Raw genomic sequence first — 20,000 nt, 5'->3', positions numbered from 1 at the left:
TTAAGTAAACCCTCAGCAGGATACAAATTGATTATATTGTCACAATTGATAAGACTTTTAAAACTTTGAATATATTAGTTTTATTGTGTTATTGCAGATGATTGAGTCCATTGAGAATCTGGAGGACATGAAAGGCCACAGTGTGAGGGAATGGGTGTCCATGCTTGGGCCCAGAACTGAAATTTACAACAGATTCAAGAACTTCCTGAGAACCTATGTCAACGACAAGGGCAACAACCTCTTCAAGGACAAGATCCGTCAGATGTGCGAGGAGAACAAGTCTTCCTTTGAGGTGGATTACAACATCATTGTATCAGAGGAACAGGTTCTCGCATACTTCCTTCCTGAGGCTCCTACTGAGATGTTAGAGATCATGGACTCGGCTGCCAAGGATGTCACACTCTCCATGTTCCCACAATACGAGAGAATCACACGCGAGATCCACGTCAGAATCACAGACCTTCCTCTCATTGAAGAGCTTCGGTCACTTAGGTAATATTTAAAGCCTGTTTATTTTACTCTTTATGTATGTGCAGATGGATTATCTTTTGGGGGCTTAGTTTAGTTTTATATATGTAATTATACATGCATTTGATATAATCTTTTATCAGAATTTTACCTCGGAAAATTGATATATCACATTGCTATGAAGAGCAGACTCTCACAAGAAATGTTTATTACAGACAACTCCACCTAAATCAGCTCATTCGTACTTCTGGAGTGGTTACATCGACCACCGGTATCCTTCCCCAGTTATCTGTTGTGAAGTATGACTGCAACAAGTGTTCCTATGTCCTTGGCCCATTTGTCCAGTCTCAGAATTCAGAGGTAAAGCCAGGCTCCTGTCCTGAGTGTCAGAGCAGAGGACCTTTCTCCATCAACATGGAAGAGACTGTATACCAGAACTACCAGAGAATCACCCTCCAAGAATCTCCTGGCAAGGTAAACTCAGCAGACTCAACTTTTGAAGATATATTGCATTGTTTCTTTTAAGTGATCGATGTCTTTAGTATGTAAAGCTAACTTTTTGCACCAGAAATTAATTAAAAACACATTTTCTCCAAGGTTGCTGCTGGCCGCTTGCCACGTTCCAAAGATGTCATTCTTCTCGGTGACTTGTGTGATTCATGTAAGCCTGGAGATGAAACTGAGGTGACTGGTGTGTACACAAATAATTATGATGGCTCCCTCAACACAAACCAAGGCTTCCCTGTGTTCGCGACTGTTATTATGGCAAATCACATTGCTAAGAAGGACAATGCAAATGCTATCAAAGGTCAGTTTTCAGAATTTCTATTTGGAAATGATATAGTAAGGGTAATCTGTATGAGTACTTTACCTCAGATAATTTTGTCCTATAATGATCATTATCAGTTTCTAGCAAAAAGTGCAAATAAAAGATTTAAATTGGTAAATGAGTAAATCCCTATTTTGAATCGCGTCTGCAGCTCTCACTGATGAAGACATCAAGGCCATCGTATCCCTGAGCAAAGATGAGCGCATTGCTGAGAGGATTGTGGCCTCAATTGCTCCCTCCATCTATGGCCATGATGACATCAAGAGGGCCCTTGCACTCTCCCTCTTCGGTGGCGAGACCAAGAACCCCGGTTGGTTTAATTTTTTATTTTAAGTTGATTTATGATCGTTATTATATATACAAATGTTAATTCTTCACTGAAAGTATTTTAATGAGTGGCTTTTTATTTTGTATGCTTCATACAGTTTGAATAAGTTTTTTTTTTCTTTCTTTCTTTTTTCACTTTGTGTTAATATATTCATATATTTATTTATTTACTTAATTCTCTATTTATTTCAGTTTAATTGCATTGACTTATCTGAAATTAATTTTGCTTGTATACAGGTCAGAAACACAAGGTCCGTGGTGACATCAATGTCCTGGTCTGTGGTGATCCTGGTACAGCCAAGTCTCAGTTCCTCAAGTACACAGAGAAGATTGCTCCTCGTGCTGTCTTCACCACAGGTACTCTTTCTTTTGGCAGACTGGAGTTGTGAGAAATATTTAAAAGTACCTTTGATATGTTTTTGATTTTTCTTTCATATTTAGAAAAATTCAAAACCAAGAGCATTGTATACTGATTGCTTATTGCATTACATTATGATGACAATATGACCTCGTATGAGGTGAACATTTGACTAAGTTTTTACAAATTTCCATAGGCCAAGGTGCTAGCGCTGTTGGTTTGACGGCCTATGTGCAGCGTTCTCCAGTTACGCGAGAGTGGACCCTAGAGGCTGGTGCCCTTGTCTTGGCTGATAAGGGAATGTGTCTGATTGATGAGTTCGACAAGGTGTGTTATTGCAGTAATGGCAACTGCCTGTTAATTATTATTATTATTATTATTTGAAAAATAAGAAATAATGAAATAAAATAAATCATATTTCTCATGCATTATTTTTAACTCTCTCTCTTACCAACAGATGAATGATGCAGACAGAACAAGTATCCACGAAGCCATGGAACAGCAGAGCATTTCTATCTCCAAGGCTGGTATTGTGACATCTCTTCAGGCTCGCTGCGCTGTCCTTGCAGCTGCTAACCCTATCGGAGGCAGATATGATCCATCCATGACCTTTGCTGAAAATGTAAGGACCTCCTTTCTCATTTTCTTTCTTTTGTTTGCTTGTTATAAGTAATAGTTTTTAATATGGGTCTTTCTTTAATTTAATTTTTGGTTAAGTCTTAATTTTTTAAAGATATTTTTATTTTTTGATAAATGCAGGTTGATCTGTCAGAGCCCATTCTCTCTCGTTTTGATGTTCTCTGTGTTGTGCGAGACACTGTTGACCCTGTACAAGATGAGCACTTGGCTCGTTTTGTTGTTGGCTCTCACATCCGCCACCACCCTGGCTCCACTGACACTGATGTCGCTTCTCAAATCACGGTAGGTACTCCTTTTCTTTGTTTTGCTTTATATTTTTGTAATATTGCACAGGCCAATCTGAACTGATTAATGATTTTACAATATATATGAAAACTGGTCAGGTTGACTGCATATCATACAGGAAAATAAGTAGACATACACATGCATCTATATTTATTTTTTTTTTTGTAATGGATACAAGGCTATTACTGTTGAAGAAACTACTTAAACCTCTTCTTTTATAAACCTATTGAAGCTGGGTGCATGAACTATCCACTGTAGGTTTTAATTTATGATATTTGTTTACTCTTAGATGGCTTCACAAATATTTAGTTACCAAGAAGCCAAGTAGAAGGCCTAAAGTATTTTTTGCTAATACTATTGATCTCGTTACTGTTCATATTAATATTGGCAATAAGATTACGGGAATGTCACTCAGATACTAATAGTAAAAATGAATGACAGAATCTTTCAGAAAATCAAGGAAAGGGAAAATAGGTTAAGAATAGGACTATTGATTGACTCCTTGGTAACTAACTTCTTGTGGAGCTTTTTATGTATAACGAGAAAGAAAAAGTAAAATTATAGCGGACATTTAATTTACGTACATGACTCCAGCGGCAATTGGTTAAGAAAGAAGAAAAATTGACATAGTACTATTCCATTTTCTTTCATGGACAATATATAATTCCAAAAGTGTATGCCATGCCAAAAAAATTTACATAAGTAAAATGAATTTTTCCAGGATGGGCCAGCAGGAGGTGGATCAAACCTAGCCGGAGTGGAGAAGATCCCTCAGGACCTCCTCAAGAAATACATCATCTATGGCCGAGAGAAGGTCCGTCCCAAGCTCCACCAGATGGACCAGGACAAAGTAGCCAAGATGTACTCCGAGTTGAGAAGAGAGTCAATGGCCACAGGTACAGCTTGTTCCTTTTTCTTTCTGTTTCCTTTCTAGAGATATTAAAGTGGAAAGTCATACTAAATTTCCCTATTAGTTTGAAGTTGAAAGATAAGAAAGGGAATGTTATAAAAGCAGCAGATAACTTGTTTGTCTCTTGCTATAGTTGTTCAAGGTCTTGACACAGTATCATTATGGAAAGTAGTTTGGAGACATTGATTGTTTGTGGACAGATCAGTGCCTTGGTGCCAATTTACATATATGGTAAACTTTCATGGGTGCCTTGGTTGACTCCATAATGAACTGTAAATTTTTGACCTGGAATCAAGACTCACAAGCTTGTATGAATTCCACTGTGGTACTTTTGGCTACGTATAATGGAATGAAATAGATTATAAAAGGAAGACGAGAATGTTTAGTTGGAAAAGCACTAAAATATAAAGTCCAGACCTGGTAGAGGAAAAGTGCCATGAGTTTTCATGTATAGCAGCATTGCCATTCTCAGTTTCAACTTAATGTTTAGGGTGTTGGTCAGCACACCCATTCTTTGTCTCTATGAGTTGACGTTGGATGGGTATAATAACATTTTGGATCAAAATAATGAAGTTGTATCCATTATTCCGCAGGAAGTATCCCCATCACAGTACGTCACATTGAGAGCATGATCAGAATGGCTGAGGCTCATGCCAGAATGCACCTTCGTGAATATGTCCATGAAGATGATGTGAACATGGCTATCCGCGTGATGCTTGAATCATTCATCGACACACAGAAGTTCTCTGTTATGAGGACCATGAAAAAGGTAGAACTAATTTCAGTTCCTAAAGTTTTATATTCAAAATGAAGATTAAAGAATTAACTTGAAATGCTAAAATGTATTTGGTTCCTAGAGAACAAGATGAAATCTGTTTTATGAATTAATGTGCACACCAAATTATAACCAACTCTTTTCTTTTTCGTTTGCAGAACTTTTCACGGTATTTGGCCTTCAAGCGAGACAACAACGAACTCTTGTTCTTCTTGTTGCGACAGCTGGTGCACGAGCAAACCACATACATGCGCTCTCGCTATGGACCCGACCATGATGTTGTTCAAGTGTCAGAGAAGGATCTCCTGGATCGGGTAAGTAATGCTTATGTGAAAGTATATTCCAGTTCTCTGGGCTGTTATTTGATTTGTTAAATATCAGTTCAATTCAGAAATGCAAAACATACAAATTTCACTAAAAAAAAAACTTATTCTTCCAGGCTCGCCAGATCAACATCACCAACCTTCAGCCATTCTTTGAGAGTGACATCTTCAAAGCCAACAACTTCTCACATGACGGCAAGAGGAAGTTGATTGTCCAAGCGTTCTAACATGCCCCAAGGAATTTTTATATTATGTATATAGTGCTGAAACTGAGAATGTGTCAGATGCCCAGTGATGGTCCAAGCCAAAGGAAGTCTGAAGTCTAAAAGGAGTACAAAAGAATGTTAAAGAAAGAAAATACCATAACTAAGAGAAGATGGCTCTGAGTGACAGAAGATGAGATGAGCATTTTACATAATTTTTCAAGTGCTGTTATAAGTATTTCAAAAGTATGTTGTAGTGTTGTAAGGCTGTTGAAAGTGTTCTAGGTAGGAAACACTTGTTAAATTTTTAGTTACAAAAAGGATAATTAATTGATGATCTTCTGTGCCTTAAAAAGTGTTCTTTTTTTATTAAAAATTTATATTATTCTTCATGTTTGACTCAACCAAGTACCACAGTAACAAAATCACGCATATGAATTAAGATGCACACAACCAAAAAGATTTAAAATTTTATTTTCAAAATTATTCGTTCTCCAGATTGTCCGAGTATACATATTTTACCTTATATTTTTGTACACAATAGCAGGCAAACGGTAGATGCTGGACACACTTGTGCTGAAGTGAAATGCACTTAGTAGTAGTCTGATGATACATTTTGGAAGATTCAACAAGAATAAGTACACTATACCTATAAGTACATTATTAAATAAATAACATAATACTGGTAAATCAAATGTACAAATATCAAATACACACTTATCTGGAAGACAAATATCTAACTGAACATATTTAAAACTACTGTAAATATACAACTTCTGGTCTTGCAATGATACCACGAAAATAACACATCTTTAGTAACATGTTAGAATTGTAAATATCTCCATCTTTTATTTATATCAAAATAACATACATATTCAAAAGCCAACAAATCTTAATCAAAATGGAACCTGAAATCCACTCGTGCAGAAATTAAAGAGCACCATTCAATGATAGGTGTCAATGCCCTCGTAACACGGCTGGGCTCGTCAGTCGAAAGGCTTGATAATGAGGCAGAGACAACAAAGGCATTGACAGTTCACTATAATCTTCACTACTGTATGATAAAGGCTAATGCCCTTTCACATTGTAACCAAAATATTTTATACTCTATTGCAAGTTTATTCCTAATTTGAAAACGGATAAAATTCAAACTTTTTTATCTTTGTTTTATTGTCTTATGAGAAACCCAAGTTCAGATGATTTCGAAAGAGGAAACAAACCTTTTAAGAAAATAGTAAGCTTTAATGTATACTTTGGCTATGAAAAACTGTCTGCTAAAATCTGTTTTAACACGATGCATTAGCTAAAATATTGCGCTGATCAAGAATGTTTGTCAAATGCACTATACACTTTTGACTATTGTTGTCTAAAAAGATACCAAGATTCTATATAAGTTACTTGAATAAATACTTCAGCAGCTATACAATATAGGTTGAATGGCTTGTGCTAGAAACTATACTTTTTTACTAAGGCAAAACATCATTTAGGAGTTGAAAAGGTTTAAATAGATATATAAGATAAATATCATTTTAGTTAAATTCAGTTTGAAACGTCTTGTTAAATGCATTTATACATCATAAAACCAAAAGAGGGAATCAGTGCATTTGTGCTTATTTTGAATGGGAGAAAAGAAAATCCAAAGTTTATCAGTATTGATAAGTAGATTGCCATGGTCGATGTGAGACTGATCATAGATTCCTGTGATGTCTTTTAAATTTTTTACTTATCACATTAGCCTAAATCTCTGAATATTTACAACCATTGGTCCAAATAGAATCAAATTTATCACAGTTCTTCTGAATTAAAATGCAATTTAATTGCCCTTCTTGGAATATTTATGGACAGCGTTGACAAATGCCGCGAGATGCTCTGGATCCATGTCTGGATACATGCCATGCCCAAGGTTGGCAATGTAGCGATTTCTACCAAATTTTTCTATCATCTCCTTTACAGCATTATCGATGAATTTCTGAAAGGAAATAATTTACATGTGAAAATTGAGAAATCAAGTAGATACAAAAAAACAGACAGATGGTCATAATAACAAAGGACAACAGTTCTTTATGCAAAATCAAGAGGAATTTCATGGCATATGAAAATGTTAACACCTTCAATCTGAATGTGACCATCATGTCATGAAAAAAATTTGGCTTGAGGGGTAGGTGATGTAAACATGCTATCATGGGAAAATCTGGCTGCAGGCTATGTCACATAAACTTGCTGTCAAGAACATTTCGGCTGAATGCCAGGGCGACGAAAATACTCCCCATGAGTGCATAAACCTCTTGGACAGTGATCAGACTCACTTAGCATTTAGAAATATTTTGCATTATTCCCATTACATGCAAGGAAAACCGTCTATTACCATCTGGATAAAGCAATTCAAGTGACCAGTATGGACATTGGAAAATGGCAAAAAGTCTAAAAATGCAGAGAAAGAAAAGAAAACATTTTAAAGGGGAGGCATCTTGCTTTGTCATCACATTGGATTGTCCACGTGTGCCTGGCCTACATGGCCTACAAGCTGAGCACCTGGTTGAGTGGCCGCTCATGTAAGCCTAATTCCCATATTTTGGTCCATGTCACTACCATGAGGCAACCAGATCCAAGGGGTTAAGACATTAAATGTATGAAACTTAAATAAGGGTTCAAATACACCAAACTTTTACTTAATTGTCAACATATTTTTCCTTGCAGGAGCCTGAGCAATTCTTGTTGCACATGTAATACAGCATATTGTACAAGGCCGTTCTTGATATACCTTGGACCGAGTTAACCCCAATCATTACTGCAGTCAGCAAAAGACCACGACAGGCAACCCTATCCCTCATCCCCTGCTCATCATAATGTTGGTAAAACCTTACATGAGCAGAAACCTTGCGACCTGAGCTCTGCACTTTCTTAGCTTGATGATGGTGATAATGACAACAATGAGTATGATTTTTTATCTGTAAGTGTTTTTTTATCATAATACATAGCACTAGCTAAGAAATACCAGTAATCTGACTTACCTTATCAGCATACAAGGCACAAGGATCTAAGTTCCCTTGTAAAGTTTTATTTGGTCCGACAATCTCCCGAGCTAAAGCTGGGTCTACAGTCCAGTCAATGCCAATTACTTCATACTTCAGAGCTGCAAGGTCTTTCAGGGCAAAATGGCCACCTTTGGGGAAAACAATCTACAAAGACAAGAAAAGAATACATATTAATTAGCCGCATCTAACATTTATAAAAAAAATACAAATAAAAGTGAATATTTCATTCAATGTGAAAAGCTTTAAAAAGTAAATAATCCTAGGAAATAATAATAATACCAGATAAAACACAAATTAATTTCTTACCAAATATGCAGATTACTACTGAACTATTGTCCAATTCTCCCTTTCCAAGAATATTTGTGAAACAGAAAATGAAAAAAGGTATCTTAGAGTATCTTAAAGATACACATCTTAACTAAGAATTGCAACAAAACTTACCATGGGGATATCCTTGAGCCCTGCCTTTGCAACCCTCTCTTTCACCTCATTGCAGATCTGCTCCAGGTACGGCAGAGAAAACTTTCTGAAGAGCTCTGGGCCCAAGTGTTCAGCATGGGACTCAAACACTTGGAGACACTGTAATCCAATGAATAATGTCAGGCTAAGGATGTCAATACTGTGCAAAGTAAACAATTACTAACAAAAGTTAAGCTTAATCTTATACTATGGCTTTTACCGGAAACTTTCCATTTTGTATTCTCAATCACAGCATCAAACTAAATCTATCTTTGAAGATAATAAAAGATATGTAATTATATTCATAACAGCTGCAGAAACAAAAAAGGAAAATAAATAAAAAGAAAAAACTGTCCTTTCTCACCTGAGCACCTGCCTTCACCTGGCCAACGAGATAGTTCACAGTTGCGTCTGTGATTATCTTCAAGAGTTTATGGCTCGCTTCAGGGTACTTGTACAGCCAGCCCTTGGCAAGACTCATGGTCTTCGAGCCCTTGCCCTCAATCATGTAGGCCATTATGGTCCACTGGAATAAGATACATTATGAATATCTTATGGTTTTCTAGGAAAAGAATTGAAAGAGGATGCAGGCAGAGATAAGTAAGATTGGAAGAAAATTTTGATAATGATAACAACCTATTATACCTCAATTGCTTTGGTGAAAAGGAACAACTTAAAAAACACAACTACGAGGACATTAAGGATGGTATTCATAAAAGGTTTAGGACTGCTCTTTACGATTCTGTCTATGATTCACCCCATTGCCACATCCTAAAGTTAATGTTGCTAATTATGACAAACATTTATATCATTATAGGCCTTATTTTGATAATCTATTGTCATAACACAAAAAGTTAATATGGCAATAAATCTTGCTTATATTATAACAGTAATGTTATATCTTACTGTGATGTGGCATCCCTACATCTATTATCATTGCATCAGTTGTACAGGTGGGTACCATTATTTGTACTATCTTATAAAATATAGTAATAAAAATGTAGGAGATGCCTCAATGAATGTTTGATGATTCATCAAAAGAGGCCTTGAACCCTTTCTTATTATTTCCAAACTGGAATAATCTTCAACAGAAGAAAGCTTACATAAGGAAAAATTAAAGACAGTCTTTACAGATGTGAAGAGAAAGTATTAGTAATATGTAGGAAATGACTAAATTAACAGTTAACAATAAATCAAAAGGGGCTTCCTCCTTTTAGCTAGCATATCTGATGCAGAATTATCTTCAGATTTGTGTAAATTTGCATTGCAGTTTTAAAGACAGTCCTTACACATGTGGGACACTTCCACACCTGTCCTAAAACTTTGGCTGAGTCATAGACAAAAACTGCCTGTTAAAGACAGTTTCATGGGCAGTCATAAAGAAATTCACCTGGTCAAAGACAGATGAAGTTAATCACACATTATCAATGACAAACAGACTCTGGTGGCCCATTCTGATTTACTGTTAACAATTAATTGATCCATTTTATTCATATTTACAGAAATCTTCTATTCCAAAATACATATGGCACCGCGTGCATTCATGGATGATGCAATGACAATATAGCTACTGGTGACCAAATTGCAGTTAAATATATAAAATGTGTAATACTACTGCCATTACTGAAACAAGAAATATTGCAGTATGTAGTTTGACATGTTTCAGCAATCAATTATCTTCAGAGTCTAAAATGCTGTAAATGTTTTTGTTTTTTTTATCAGCATTCATTTTGAGATCTGGCAACAACTCAAATTGTACATATAATTGTAAAGAACTTACATAGACCTTTCATGAATACCACGCCAGATGTACTAACATTACTAACGACAATGTTTCCATATACAACACTACCGGGGTTCTGAATCTGATATTAGCAAGGAAGTGAATTCACCTTGAAAATCATTTGCATAGGAAAATCAAAGACCAAATACCCCCTACCCTCCCCCCCAAAAAAACTGAAAATAATACCAGAAATAATTTTTAAAAAGCTTACTGGTGCTCCACTAAAGCCGATGAGAGGAGCTCTCCCCTTCAGCTCTTTCCTAGTGAGGGTGAGAGCATCGAACACATACTGAAGCTTCGAGCAGACATCAGCAGGAGACCCGAGCTTGGCTAAGTCCTCTGGCTCACGTAGAGGGGCAGGGAAGACTGGGCCCTATGTGAAAGGAAAAAAAGATATGGAGATTGTATGATGTAAATCTGCAAAATATATCAGGATAAACTGACATTCAGAATTATAAAAAACAAATTTCATAGAATTATGGTTACTAGCTATTTGTTTTCTTCATGCAATATTTACAATATATATGATACAGTCAACCCATTTAGAGTGAAAATCAGCAGAGACTGCATGACCATACACTGGATAAATCACGATCTGTTATAAGAATTTCTTATTTCTCTTTTTTCAGCCAAAGGATCCTAAACAACTGGAATAGCTTATTAAGAGAAACGGTTGATGTTGAGCCAGATGTCTAACAAATTCCAATTCAGTACCAAAGTTCATGAAAGAGTGAGTTACCCATTCTACATAAATAAAGGTACTTGAAAAACATGCAAGCAAATGATGCATTCAGAATACAGAAAAGCATTATTCTATACATTATTTGCAATGAAAAAAATACTTATTCCAATCATTACTCTTCATAAAACAAGACAAGCCCTGACAAAGCAAGAACCAATGAAAAGAAGAGAGGATAAATAAGAAACAACAAAATAATTCACACTCAGACTAGGCATCTCACCTCTCCAGCTCTCATCTCAACCACCATCCCAAGCGCTTGAGGAATCACCAGAATATCGGAGAATATAATAGCGGCATCCAAGGGGAACCTATCCAAAGGCTGTAGAGTCACCTTGCATGATAGGGCTGGGGTTTGGCACATGGTGAAGAAATCGCATTTTGCACGTTCTTCCCGGAACTCTGCAAAGATCACTTACATTAGTACAGTAAAAATACTAACTGAAAAAAACAGTTAGCCATAGGCCTACCAAGATAAAAGAAGAAATTTGAAAGAATTCAATAAATCTGAAATTCCATATCCCTTTTCTGAAAATCAACTTCAATAAATCATCTAACGATTCATTCTGTAATCGTGAAAGTCAAGAAGAGAAAGAGAAATAAACTGAGAAAGATGGATAAAGATTTAGAGGAAGAAAGAGGGGGAGAGAGGAGAGGAAGGAGGCAAGGTGAGGTGAAGGAGAGGAGAGGAGAGAAGAGGAGAGAAGAGGAGAGAAGAGGAAAGGAGAGGAGAGGAGAGGAGAGGAGAGGAGAGAAGAGGAGAGGAGGAGAGAAGAGGAGAAGAGAGGAGAGGAGGGAAAGGAGAGGAGAGGAGAGGAGGAAAGAGGAGAGGAGGAGAGAGGAGAGGAGAGGAGAGGAGAGGAGAGGAGAGGAGAGGAGAGGAGGGGAGGGGAGGGGAGAGGAGAGGAGAGGAGAGAAGAGAAGAGAAGAGAAGAGAAGAGAAGAGAAGAGGAGAGGAGAGGAGAGGAGAGGAGAGACGAGGAGAGGAAAGGAGAGGAGAGGAGAGGAGAGGAGAGGAGAGGAGAGAAGAGGAGAGGAGAGAAGAGGAGAGAAGAGGAGAGTAGAGGAGAGTAGAGGAGGGAAAGAGAAGAGGAGAGAAGAGGAGAGGAAAGGAGAGGAAAGAAGTGAGAAGAGGAAAGAGGAGAGAAGAGGAAACAGGAGAGAGGAGAGGAAACAGGAGAGAGGAGAGGAAACAGGAGAGAGGAGAGGAAACAGGAGAGAGGAGAGGAAACAGGAGAGAGGAGAGGAAACAGGAGCGAGGAGAGGAAACAGGAGAGAGGAGAGGAAACAGGAGAGAGGAGAGGAAACAGGAGAGAGGAGAGGAAACAGGAGAGAGAAGAGGAAACAGGAGAGAGGAGAGGAGATAGGAGAGAGGACAGGAGACAGGAGAGAGGAGAGGAGACAGGAGAGAGGAGTGGAGACAGGAGACATGAGAGAGGAGAGGAGACAGGAGACATGAGAGAGGAGAGGAGACAGGAGACATGAGAGAGGAGAGGAGACAGGAGACATGAGAGAGGAGAGGAGACAGGAGACATGAGAGAGGAGAGGAGACAGGAGACATGAGAGAGGAGAGGAGACAGGAGACATGAGAGAGGAGAGGAGACAGGAGACATGAGAGAGGAGAGGAGACAGGAGACATGAGAGAGGAGAGGAGACAGGAGACATGAGAGAGGAGAGGAGACAGGAGACATGAGAGAGGAGAGGAGACAGGAGACATGAGAGAGGAGAGGAGACAGGAGACATGAGAGAGGAGAGGAGACGAGACGAGAGGAGAGGAGGAGAGAAAACACACTTACCAGGGAGGTATCGTCCAGCCTGCCTCATCGCCCATACAGGGACAACGTCGACCTCTTGCCCCCAGGCAGCTTTTAACAGCCTGTCATTTTTCATGACTGGGAATTCATTCTGAAATGGATCAAGAGTGTTATAACCCTGAAAATCAAATCTCTAGAGTAAGAAATATATAAATTGGGAAAATTTCTCATATCATTCTTCATAAATTCTGGAAAGATAAACTTGAGAACCTCATTCGAGATTTATCGTCAGTGTGGGAATTTATCCAAGCACAATCTTGAAAGAATAAATGTGGTAGAAGTTTGCTTACATTAGGCTGAACATTGAAGGCAAAAAAAGCCCAATTTCTTCACTTGACAAAAATTAAGATTATAAGCCTTTAATCACAATTTATAATAGGTTTTAAGTGGATATGGATCAAATACAGGATACAATATCATGAGAGAAAAAATCTGGTTCAAAAGCCTTTTTCATTGCCATCTTTACATAAATCAAAATTATTTGATCACCATATTCGTTTTACAGCAAATTATAATAGAGGGAGGGACAATGACAGAAAAAATAATGTCAAAAAAGTAGAAAACTGCTCAAAAGAGAGAAAACATGAGATATGAAGAAGAAATTCGAACGAAAGTAATACAATCAAATCTTGAAATCCGAAAGAACAGAACCAGCGAGAAATTTTGAAAAAAAAGAAAAAAGAATAACACAAAATTGCATATAACAATGACCAAGAAATCGAAATAACGCAAGCTGTGGTGATGTAACACGTGTTTTCTCCATATTTCGCATCTGTTCTCTCTTCTTATTCACTTATACTCACTTCCTGGGGCATGATGTTCGTTTATTTCGTTCACAAAACAGGGAAAAGGGGAAGGTAAACAGGTGAAAAGCGCTAATTCATTAATTAATCCAAATTTCAGGTAAAGAGAGATCAGCTGGCAGGCCGGTCGAGTTGCCAATGATCTTTTTTAACGATTTCAATTGCAATGATATACTGCTAATGGAATTATCTATTGCACGTGATTTATTGTGTCCATTTTTACATCTACATTATATCATATAAAATAATGACTATGCTTTTGCATTCTGGCATAAAGAAAATAAAGACTAAAGTCTATCGGGAATCTGTATTGTTGCGGCTTTGTTCGGGGTTTTGGCTGGAACTTCGACCGGTTATTTTTACATCACATGATTTGTTTCGTGCAATACATTGATATATACAGTATCAGATGTTAAAAAAAGAAAAAATCCAAACATAAGTAGCATTAAGGCTGATCAAAAGAAAGTTACGTAACAAACTGAAAAAAAGGAAGTCACCTGAAATAGTTTTGAACATTGTCACACATGAGAATAGTAATAATCATAATAAAAAAAAATCAACAATAGTTATACGTGTTCATAGAGTGTTACGGCAGCTATTCTAAAATAATGAAAATTAATATACACCAAGACCCTACACTAAAAAGTGACATTTGAAGAAAATTTATGTTTTCCATAACATGCACATTTTCCCCTTTTGTACAGATTCAATAAAAAATATAAACGAAAATATTATTAGTTTTAATAATATTCATAGGTATTGCATAGAAGGCTAAATATATCCGCCAAAACCCTTGCCTATTAACCATAACATATATAAGAAAACATACGATACAAAATATAACATATAGATACATATAACAGATATAATACATGCAATACACACCAGAAAATAGCGAAATAAAAAAAACTACAAATATATAATTGAATACTTAAAGATATCCAATAAAATCATATCCCATTGAGCACATGCAGGAAGATCCGGAGTTCAAGCGACCAAAGTTTTGTTTACCTTTTCGGCGAGGAAAAAAAACAAATAAAAATTGAAAGAAGAGGAAATAAAAAAGGGGGAAGATAGGAACGAAGGGATAGTAAAGGAGAGGAAATAAGCAGGATAGGTATTGGATGAAGTTTTTCATTATGTTTTAGCAATGATATCTTAAATATATTGTGTTTATAAGCTGATATATGTGGAATACTCTGCTGTTCTGTCAGCTGCAGGATTTACTTTTTATTTTTGAGTTTTATAATTAATGAGTGTTATTTTAATACATCATGTCTCTTTTGTTGTGTGTATTCATGTACTGTGTTGTATGTCATTGATATTATTTTATCTTTTTGTAAGCATTATATCTGGAAAGCATAGACAACAGGCTTTCATTTTGGAAAAATACAGTGATCACATTTTTCAGATTTGTTTTGACGTATGGATCTGTGGTGTAATTGCCACATCCAGCATAGGGGTCCACAGCATCCTTCCCTCTTCTTACATGGGAACTAGTTAATGACTGAGTTTGACGGAAATTCCCTGAAGGATGGGATATGTTGAGTGGGAAGCTTGTCGGGAATTTTCTCGGTTTAGTTTTAGTTCCTCCAGTGAAAAGCTTTTGTACTGTGTTTTGATGAGTCTCGAATGATGCTTGGGAAATTGTTCAAGGGCTGGGGTCTGGTGTTTTGGAAGTTATTGACCTTGGTAGACTTTATGCGTTACTTTGTAGTCTCTGGGTACCACTCGATGCAGATCCTGCCTAATTGGAAATGGACCTTCCATCTAGTGATGGTGGCTTAGAACTATACCTTTATATAACACTGAAAAATATGTAATTACATATCTCTTCTCTATACTTGCAATGAGTACAAATTCATCTCTTTCAGTCTCTTGCAGTAATTTTCTATGTGCTATTAACAGTCTTTTTTTTGTAATTGTTATAACTCTTGTAGATCCTACATTATGTGCATTGTTTACTGCCATTGGGTGTATTCAACACTGGAACCTACTAGGGACTTCCAGGTGATCAGAATTCTAGGTCCTGATTAAATAACCACCTTGGAATCTGTTTAGTTGGCTTTAACATGTTATAGATTGTGTATACTCTTTGAATGTGCCATTTTTTGTCTCCACTCTGTGGATTTTTAGCATTTGTTTCCACAATCTTTTCCAGGGTTTGCTGGGTATGACAGCTCATCATTTAAAATTGTTACTCTTGATTTGGATGTTGTTTATGGCCATTATGATATCCATTACAGATCAACTTGCAGGTGCTCAGTATCTGCTTCTCTGTTTATTGAATTGAAAATTATGGGTGAGGGTAAGATAGTCAGACTCAAAACTCAAAAAGTCAATATAAATAGATTTTGGCTCTATGTAACTTGAAAAAATGAGGGAAACATGTGGCTTATCCTCATGTCTCTATTGGATGGATAATCTGTAGTCCACTTTGTTAAACACCTGCACAAAAAACAGGTACTAGGGATTGCTCCAACATTTCTCACATTCTTCACTTTTTGTAGAATGTGTGTACAATACACCAGGAGCTGGGATGGAAGGGACATACCTTGGCTGAATCAATGATGTCCTGAGTTGAACTTCCACCTACTTCGTGTACTGGAATAATTTCTATATAATAGCGGGTAATATCAGGACCATTGGTCTATTATTAACGGAAGACTATTTGTGCTCTCCTTGAATATAAGTGAATCCTTTTGCTATATACTTGAAGTAAGAGATCCCCTTTATCCACTGAACTCCGAATAGGATAATTGTAACTGCGTAACAAGTGCTTCTTTCTGTTCTCCAGTAGGCTTGCTGCAAATTTGTCTATGCCTTGTAATGCACTCACTCTTATATCACTGATGGCTTTGATTATACTTTGTGTAATTTTTAAAAGATATGCTTCAGATTTTCTTATCCCTTTTTATTGCTTTCTTTAAAGAAGGTTTCAGTTGACAAAACCTTCTCTTCAAGTAGAAAGGTACTTTACAGACAATTACATATTGTCTCTCAAGATGATTTGTAATATCCCAAGGATTTCCTATAAATTTTCCCTGTTCTTCTTCTAGGGATCCTATCCTTGCCTTAGTATTGGGTTTTCGTGTTGCATATGTGTTGAGAAAATATGGATTTTTTTATATTGCTACTAGACTACTTCCTTTTTACTTCACACTCTCTCACTGTGGTTGGTAAGAATATTATAGATTCCTTTCAGATACCCCCATTTTTCTTGATGTGTGATTTATTTTCTTCCATTTAGTGTTGTTCATTTCTTTGTGGATTCTGGCATTTATTTGTGATTGTTCTTTGTAAGGGACATAATTATCTAAACATTCTGATTTTGTTGTTTTTCCCTTGTTTGTTTCCTCCAGTAAGGTATTGATATCATTCCATTTCACTTGTTTTGAAATGAAATTTAGATATATCAAATCTCTTCTCATGAGTTGTGGTCATTCTTTAAAAGTGTTAATTCCACTAGACGATGGTTTGAGATGATACTTTTGACAACTTTATATCTGCGTAGTAAGCTCTGATATCTAAAAAGACTAATTCTAGTATGTTTTTTAGACAAGCTGTCTTAGTAGTGACTTGCTCTAGACCTTGTTTGTCTCCTTTGCCTGGGCTTGGTCATTCTCTTTCTGCCATGTTGAGAACCAGGTCACATACATTCGTATTAGAAACTTGCAGCTGAAAGTTGTCTTAGATATATAATCTTCGATTCTTGATATTATTTTTTATTTTGTTTTCATTTTTTTCAGATAGTTAGCTTTTGATTTTCTGTTTTCTGCAAACATACATACATATAAGGATTAAGGTTTATTTGAAATATTTTGTGCAGAATAACAGATTGTAATTTAGAGAAAGAGATGGTAAGAATCATAATGTAATAAATATTGCTGATGGTGAGTGAAACACAGGCAGAAGAGGAAAAGAAACCAAAGAATATAGAAAGCAATTTACTTCTTCCTCTTCTTTGGGCACTGGCTGCTGCTCTGTTGTTGTTCCTTCTTTCCTTCCTTTTCTTTCTTTTCTTTTCTTCTTCTTTTTCTTCCTTTCTTTCTTCCTTCCTTCTTTCTTTCTTCCTTTCTTCCTGCTTTCTTTCTTTCTATCTGTCTATCTGTTTAATTGTCCAATCCACTCTATTCATGCTGTATTCCTTCCACAGTTACAGAAGACCATGTCGGGAGCTGCCTTAGGATTGGTCCAGTATGTGGTGGTGCGGTCGGACCTCATGACAAATCTAGCCTGGCCAGTTGGAGCAGTCATTGCCCAGGCCTGCCACGCATCCACAGCTGTTGCTCATCTCTACCGGGAAGACCAAAACATGCAGCGGTACCTGGCAGACCTCGATAATATGCACAAGGTTAGTGTGTTGTTTTAGATTTGAGTATGCAGAGGCTAAGGCACCTGAATTCTGAATTCAATGCATCTATGGTGATGTGACTGATTGGGACCCAACCACTTTTAATAACCTATACAATATGTAGATTGAGTCTGTAAGTCATTGGTGTGTGCCCACCTTCTTTATTGTTATCATTATTATTGTTATTATCATTATTTGGTAGGATGATTTTTGAAGTATTTTGTTGGTGAATATAAGTGTTTCATTACAGTATAATTTCCTGTATTTCTCTATTGGAAGATTGAGCATCATCTTGTAAGAGTGGGTTACTTTTCATAATGCCGTACCCATGGGTGTAATTTACTGAACTTAAATCCCGTCATGCTGGCTGTTTCAGGTTGTCTTAGGGATCGAGAGCGAGACAAAAATTCGAAATCTGTCAGAAAAGCTACAGGAGGCGGTGATCGACCACAAACTCTGGATAGAACAGCCGGAAGACACGCCAACTTGTCTCGTGACCAAGCCTTACCCTAAAGACGAAGTGAGCCGTTTTTTTAAGAAGTTGAAACTGTTTAAGATGGATAGCCCTGCCAGTTCCAGTGTAAATTCGAGTAATTAATCAAGATTAGTGATTGTTTCCTTTATTTTGTTATTATTATGATTTTTTTTCACATTATCAGTTTCTCTCATGTTGTTCTTCTTTTCCAATTCCCTTACTCCGACTAAGTGAACCGTCTTCTTTGTTAGCGATGATTTAATGTGAAGATGGCTTGCTCGTCCTTCAAGCGCAGACTGGGTCTTTCTTCAAGATTTACCGAGAAATGCTAACGATATTTGTTGTTATATTTTGGGGCTTGTATTTTTTCAAAGGGCTGTTTTGAATTGCCGTGCACCCTGTTGAGAAAGTGTTAATTTATCTTTCCTTGTGGGTGTGTTTTTACTTTTGTTAATGTTCTTATGATTGTTCTCATCATCATGGTTATTATTAATGTTATTACAAATAGGGTTAATAATATTATTTTTATTATTATTATTGTAATGATTATTATTGTTATCATTATTATTATTATTATTATTATTATTATTATTATTGTTGTTTATTATTATTAATATTGTTATTATTATTATTCACTAATACAAATACTATTATTATTACTATTATTATCACCTATTGCCTTTTTTATATACCAAATGAGAGTATTAATCTGAATTTTTTCCTTCCAAAATCTAATATGATATATATAGGTCTTTTTTATATACGAAATTAAAGCTCTATATAGAACTGTGGTTTTATGTTTTTTTCTTCATTGCTTCAATAGATAGATATTATAAATAATGAATAAAGAAGTTCAATCATATATTGTCTTTGGATGAATCCTCATTTTTTTCTGCATCTATTGTGCCAAGAATTTTTTGGAAAACTGCAAGGAATGTATCCCCCTATCTGTGGCAGGATGGTTAGCCTGTAAAGAAGGGCATAGTTCCAAGGTGCATATACATTTTATTATTTATTTATTTTGTGTTGATTAATTAATGTACTTGTGTTTTTTTGTTTTTTTTTTATCTACTTATTTTTTTTATTTGTGTGTGTGTGTGTGTGTGTGTGTGTGTGTGTGTGTGTGTGTGTGTGTGTGTGTGTGTGTGTGTGTGTGTGTGTGTGTGTGTGTGTGTGTGTGTGTGTGTGTGTGTGTGTGTGTGTGTGTGTGTGTGTGTGTGTGTGTGTGTGTGTGTGTGTGTGTGTGTGTGTGTGTGTGTGTGTGTGTGTGTGTGTGTGTATTATTGTCTACTTAAATGCAAATGTTTTTCTTTCAAAGTAATTTCAAAGTTCCGTATTTCAAATATGTATAATTTGAACAGCTTCTCTTTTTCTTGCTCTTCTAAGTATGCCCAGGCACTTGAAAATGGCAAATTCTATAT

General features: G+C 36.4%; 3 protein-coding genes across 4 annotated transcripts in view; 2 read left to right on the top strand and 1 right to left on the bottom strand.

The window, feature by feature from the left end:
- Mcm2 (DNA replication licensing factor Mcm2) overlaps window positions 1–5,504 on the top strand; it is a 7,434-nt gene extending 1,930 nt beyond the window's left edge. The window contains exons 5-16 of the mRNA XM_027372670.2: window positions 98–492; window positions 684–942; window positions 1,066–1,276; window positions 1,449–1,607; window positions 1,862–1,981; window positions 2,179–2,309; window positions 2,440–2,604; window positions 2,742–2,903; window positions 3,628–3,802; window positions 4,410–4,585; window positions 4,750–4,905; window positions 5,031–5,504. Of these exons, the coding sequence (XP_027228471.1) occupies window positions 98–492; window positions 684–942; window positions 1,066–1,276; window positions 1,449–1,607; window positions 1,862–1,981; window positions 2,179–2,309; window positions 2,440–2,604; window positions 2,742–2,903; window positions 3,628–3,802; window positions 4,410–4,585; window positions 4,750–4,905; window positions 5,031–5,141 (2,220 nt within the window). The 3' untranslated portion in view covers window positions 5,142–5,504. The remainder of the gene's footprint in view (window positions 1–97; window positions 493–683; window positions 943–1,065; window positions 1,277–1,448; window positions 1,608–1,861; window positions 1,982–2,178; window positions 2,310–2,439; window positions 2,605–2,741; window positions 2,904–3,627; window positions 3,803–4,409; window positions 4,586–4,749; window positions 4,906–5,030) is intronic.
- A 71-nt stretch (window positions 5,505–5,575) lies between these two features.
- Window positions 5,576–13,891, bottom strand: Urod (uroporphyrinogen decarboxylase). The gene is made up of 8 exons (XM_027372681.2): window positions 13,751–13,891; window positions 12,930–13,038; window positions 11,357–11,535; window positions 10,606–10,767; window positions 8,976–9,137; window positions 8,594–8,731; window positions 8,129–8,296; window positions 5,576–7,086 (listed from the first exon to the last, which is right to left on the bottom strand). Exons 1-8 carry the CDS (start codon window positions 13,760–13,762, stop codon window positions 6,931–6,933), a joined length of 1,086 nt encoding a protein of 361 aa, XP_027228482.1. The 5' UTR covers window positions 13,763–13,891; the 3' UTR covers window positions 5,576–6,930.
- Window positions 13,892–14,706: 815 nt separating this feature from the next.
- On the top strand, window positions 14,707–19,441 carry LOC113820354 (putative peptidyl-tRNA hydrolase PTRHD1). Of its 2 annotated transcripts, XM_070129271.1 has the most exons (4): window positions 14,724–14,867; window positions 16,261–16,380; window positions 17,907–18,104; window positions 18,481–19,441. In XM_070129271.1, the coding sequence occupies exons 3-4, from the start codon at window positions 17,919–17,921 to the stop codon at window positions 18,700–18,702; spliced, it is 408 nt and encodes a 135-aa protein (XP_069985372.1). In that variant the 5' UTR covers window positions 14,724–14,867; window positions 16,261–16,380; window positions 17,907–17,918; the 3' UTR covers window positions 18,703–19,441. The 2 variants fall into 2 exon arrangements, with proteins under 2 accessions (XP_027228493.1, XP_069985372.1); XM_027372692.2 differs by lacking the exon at window positions 16,261–16,380 and having other exon boundaries at window positions 14,707–14,867.
- Window positions 19,442–20,000: the final 559 nt, after the last annotated feature.

The sequence above is a fragment of the Penaeus vannamei genome, chromosome 13 (assembly GCF_042767895.1).
Source record: "Penaeus vannamei isolate JL-2024 chromosome 13, ASM4276789v1, whole genome shotgun sequence".
Lineage (NCBI taxonomy): Eukaryota > Metazoa > Arthropoda > Malacostraca > Decapoda > Penaeidae > Penaeus > Penaeus vannamei.
This window is presented reverse-complemented; position numbering and strand designations above follow the sequence as displayed.

Excerpts from the sequence above, each read along its gene's own strand:
- Urod (XM_027372681.2), bottom strand. Across the intron at positions 10,768-11,356 it reads TTGAGATGAGAGCTGGAGAG|GGCCCAGTCTTCCCTGCCCC; the intron begins GTGAGATGCCTA and ends CCTTTCACATAG. Across the intron at positions 8,732-8,975 it reads AGGTGAAGGCAGGTGCTCAG|TGTCTCCAAGTGTTTGAGTC; the intron begins GTGAGAAAGGAC and ends ATTGGATTACAG.
- LOC113820354 (XM_027372692.2), top strand. The coding sequence starts at position 17,919 with ATGTCGGGAGCTGCCTTAGGATTGGTCCAGTATGTGGTGGTGCGGTCG. Across the intron at positions 18,105-18,480 it reads ACCTCGATAATATGCACAAG|GTTGTCTTAGGGATCGAGAG; the intron begins GTTAGTGTGTTG and ends TGGCTGTTTCAG.